Source organism: Octopus bimaculoides, chromosome 2, assembly GCF_001194135.2.
Source record: "Octopus bimaculoides isolate UCB-OBI-ISO-001 chromosome 2, ASM119413v2, whole genome shotgun sequence".
NCBI classification, from domain to species: Eukaryota; Metazoa; Mollusca; class Cephalopoda; order Octopoda; family Octopodidae; genus Octopus; species Octopus bimaculoides.
In genome coordinates this window covers 111,377,556-111,382,209 of record NC_068982.1, presented here as the reverse complement: position 1 = coordinate 111,382,209, position 4,654 = coordinate 111,377,556, and the positions used below count along the sequence as shown (strand labels likewise).

The 4,654-nt window shown below is 38.4% G+C and overlaps 1 protein-coding gene across 4 annotated transcripts in view; it reads left to right on the top strand.

The window, feature by feature from the left end:
• Positions 1-4,654, top strand: part of LOC106867485 (dynamin-1) — a 128,265-nt gene that overhangs the window by 99,769 nt on the left and 23,842 nt on the right. For all 4 annotated transcript variants that reach the window (XM_014912368.2, XM_014912369.2, XM_014912367.2 and 1 more), the window contains exons 15-17: positions 979-1,105; positions 3,286-3,432; positions 4,266-4,325. In XM_014912368.2, coding sequence (XP_014767854.1) covers positions 979-1,105; positions 3,286-3,432; positions 4,266-4,325 — 334 coding nt within the window. The remainder of the gene's footprint in view (positions 1-978; positions 1,106-3,285; positions 3,433-4,265; positions 4,326-4,654) is intronic.

Genomic DNA, 4,654 nt, shown 5'->3' with positions numbered 1-4,654 from the left:
CAGTGATTGGTTGAAATTACAGAAATACGACAACTTCAACATGGAATAACTTATGGATTTCTTTTTTTTTTAAGAAGACTAAGAGAAAAAGATGTTTTATATGACACATTTTACCAGTGTTCCAAGTTTCAAAGTGTTTCGTTAATGAAAAATGTGGCCCCCGTTTTAAAAAAGATCCGGACTGGCAAACCAGATGGCTGCACCAGGCTCCAATCTGATCTGATAGAGTTTCTACAGCTGGATGCCCTTCCTAACGCCAACCACTCCGAGAGTGTAGTGGGTGCTTTTATGTGCCACCAGCACGAGGGCCAGTTAGGCGGTACTAGCAATGGCCACGCTCAAGTGGTGTTTTTTACGTGCCACCTGCACAGGGGCCAATCCAGCAGCACTGGCAACAACTTCGCTCGAATGTTTTTTCTTGTGTTACCGGCACAAGTGCCAGTAAGGCGACGATCACGTTCGAATGGTGCTTTTTATGTGCCACCGGCACGGAAGCCATTCAGCTGCTCTGGCAGTGATCACGCTCGGATGGTGCTCTTAGCGCTCCACTAGCACGGGTGTCAGTCATCGAATTTATTTAGTTTTAATATTACTAACCTGTTTTAAGGTAGTGAACAGGCAGAATCAGTACCATGCTGGAAAAAATGCTTTGCAACATTTCTTCTGACTTTATGTTCTGGGTTGGAATGCCATTGAGGTCGACTTTGCTTTTTCATCCTTTGAGGGTCAATAAAATACGTACCAGTTGAACACTGGGGTTAATGTAATTGATTTACCCCACTCCCACGAAATTGCTGGCCTTGTGCCAAAATTTGCAACCAATATTACTAACCCACTCACTCATGTCAGCTATTTTATCTTAGTAAATATTAAAAAAATTGTTTTTCTTTTCAGGAAATTTTCTGAAAGTAATTCATTAATAAAAATTTCACATTTAATAGAAAAATATTTTAATTGCTTTTGTTGTTTGCATTATAGGAATGTGTACAAAGATTATAAGCAGCTAGAATTGTCTGCTGAAAGTCAAGAAGAAATAGACAGTTGGAAGGCATCATTCCTACGAGCTGGTGTTTACCCAGAGAAAGCACAAGATAAGGGTGATGAGGTAACCATTTTATTCTTTTACCTTTTTGAAGGAAAATAAGGTAGATATTCAAATTAGGTTTTATCTATATTTGTATTTTACTATGAAAATGTTATTTTGTTCAGTAAAAGAAAAGTAGAAATTATATCATCTCAGTTTAAAAAAAAAAAAAATAATGAAATTATTGTATACAGTGCTCAGGTGCACTAAAACTTGTCAAAAGTGTGTATAAAGCATATGCAGTAATGTACAAATGTCTGGGAAGTGAACAGTGTATGAGCCAGATACATGCTTGCGTGTGTATGGAGGGGAGAAAATCAGGTGTAGTGTTGGCGAATCTCAGGAAGCATGGAAGTTTTGAAGGATGCAGTGCTCCGACAACTAACAACTGATGCCGGCAGTTTGTTCCATACTTCAGCAACTCTTAGCATGAAAAAATGTTCCCAAAAGTCATGGGAAGCTGTGCTGTTTTCTGATTTTGTAAACATGTCCATGGGTGTTAGACAGGTGAAATTTGAAAAGGTGGTCAAAGTTATTGTTAGTAAGATGGTTAATAATTTTATGGGTGTCTGCCAAGTCAGTTGCCAGACGTCAGAGTTTCAATGTATCCATGCCCAGAGAAGCAAGGTGTTCAGAATATGGCAAATGCCTGATGGAGGGTATTCTCTTGGTTGTATGTTTGCTGAACGGTTTCCAGACGATAAATATCCTGAGCAAGATAGGGGTTCTAGACCGGTGATGCAAATTCCAGGTGAGGCCGCACCATAGCTATATAAAGCCCCAGATAGGTAGCCGGAGAGCGGCTCACAAAGAACTTGGTAAGTGATGCCAAGACACCTTCAGCCTTCTTGGCAATTTTAGCAATGTGTTTTGTCCAACGCAAATCACTGTCAACAATAATGCCCAGGTCACGTTCACAAAAAGACTTTTAGAGATTAGTGTTGTGAAAGTTAGTAAGTAGACGCTGGGTTTTTCCTCCAAAAATACATAGTGGTACATTTGTCCACAGCCAGCTTGAGTTGCCGGTCCATGATCCATTGCTGCATTGTGTCCAGGTCTGATTGCAATAAAGATCTATAGTGTACAGGATCTGTCCTCTTTATTTTGAGGTACAGCTTGATGTCATCTGCATATTTCAGCACTGTAGCATTCTTTAAGTTGGCATCTATGTCGTTAATATATGCAACAAATAAAAGGGGGCCAAGAACAGATCCCTGTGGTGCACCAGATGTCATCTCATAGGGTGAAGAGTGCTGTCCAAGAACTGTGACAACCTCTTTTCGGCTGATAATGAAGGACTTCAACCAGTTATAGAGATCATCTCCTACACCCATTGCAGATAGTTTCACCATAAGTCTTTTGTGTGGCACAGAACTAAAAGCCTTAGCAAAGTCCAGGTAAACAACATCCACCCAGGAGCCGCCATCAGTGATTCGGGTAATGTCCTCAAGAAACTGGATGAGTTGATTACAGCAGCTGGAGTTAGGAATAATCCAAATTGTGACAGCTGGATGAGGCTGTGAGACTTTCAGAAGTTCCAGAGGGTTTCTCTGACACAAGATTCCATCAGTTTGGCGATGCAGCTAGTAAGACTGATGGGGCGATAGTTGACAGGTGATGTGCGGTCACCTTTTTTTGAACAGAGGGATAATACTGGCAGTTTTCCACTGCTCTGGAGTAACACCATTGTCAAGACAGAATTGAAAGAATAGTGAAAGTTGGATCAGAAGAAAGCACCCACCGCGTTTGAGAAGTAGGTATGTAACACCATCGAGACCAGGAGAGGCATAGTTACGTTTATTCTTAATGTGGCGTTGTAGCATTGCTGGTGTAAATTTCATAGTAGTTATAGAGTCCGGTGTCAGAGGTGATGGAGATGGAACATTTGGATTTTCGACAGTAAAGATGCCTGCATAGCATCCAGCAATAATTTCTGCACATCATTCTTTGGGATTGTCAGTAATCTGGCCTGTGTGGGGATTGCGAAGGGGACCAGCTGGAGACTGAGATCTCTGCTTTGAATGTACATACCTCTACTTTCCTCTTATTTTTTTTTTATCAAATTTTATCTTAAATTTATTTTACCCTTAGTTTTTCATAACAATAACATTCAAAATTAATTGGTGTGTTCATCACTTTACACAATGGAATTTTTTTCTTTACCCATTTTATTGTTATTTGCTATTTTTCTGTTGTTTTAGTCAAAAGATGACACTACATCCATGGATCCTCAACTGGAGCGACAAGTGGAGACTATCAGAAATTTAGTAGATTCCTACATGAGATTAGTTTACAAAACACATCGGGATTTGGTTCCAAAAACTATTATGCATCTAATAGTAAATGATGTAAGTATATATTTTGGTACTTATAATACTCACTAATTTCATTTATTTATTTCTTACAATTATAACAGTTTAGTGGCCGATTGGGAGTGGGCTAAATTGAATGCCTCATGCTGTGTTCTTTCAGTTCTGATTTCAAATACCACCAAACAAGTCTTTTCCTTTCAACTCGCAGTTGATAGGATGCATGCCAATCATGTACTGAGGTCTGTTAAATAGGTTATATTTCTCCACTTTAGATTTGTGGTTTTGTCTCAATGTTGTTATTTTTATTTCGTTTATAAGATAGCCAGTGGAGGAGGTGCAGCTACATGACATTTGTATGAACTCCTATCAGGGTGTTGGGATTGATGTAGTGAAGTTTAGTTTGAACTTTTGTAGGTTAATGACTACAAGAAAAATATGAGTGCAGAGGGAACTGGGAATTTGGTTTGAATATATGTAATGGAGTAAAAAAACTATGCTAAAGTTACTCAAAGACCAAGTGGAGGTATTCAACAGTGCAACTTTTAAGGTGTACCTTCCAAAGATGGTTGCAGTGAGGGCAGTGGATAGCAGTATCAGTAGAGTGCTAGATAAGATGTGTGCTTTTCATCATTCTGAGGTTGATAAAAGAAGAACCAGTCAAGCACTAGAATTGATGATTAAATCAACTGCATCCCTCCCTGTAAATGGTTTGCCTTGTTCTTGTGTTACAATTTATCATAGTAGTTGTGGAGTTGGAATGGAAGATTGTTGGATTCAGTCTTTCTTTATTTACATTCTTTCTGATACAAGAATGGATGAAAAATAAAAAGAAAGTTGCTTTAATTGTCTTTTGTTTTGATTCATTCCAGGTGAAAGATTTTATAAGTGGTGGAGAAATGTTGGCTCAGTTGTATGCGTCTGCTGATCAGGTAAATATTATCACAAACTTTTGTAGAAATCTGCTCTAAAGTTTGCATTTTACAATCGACTTTGAAAATAAGGTTTTGAATTTTTACAAATATTTGTCAGAGTATCTTATTATATCAATCATACTTGTTATTGTGTGTGTGTGTGTGTGTTTGTGTGTGTCTGGTAAACACCTGCATGAGGTAGCTGATTGATATTGAGTAAGAGAAAGAGCGAGAGTGAGCTGCAACGGTTGCACAACTATTTATTTTGTTCTACCTGGAATTTTGGAGTTATATTTTGATTTTGACCATACTACAAGAAACTCAATATATATATATATATATATATA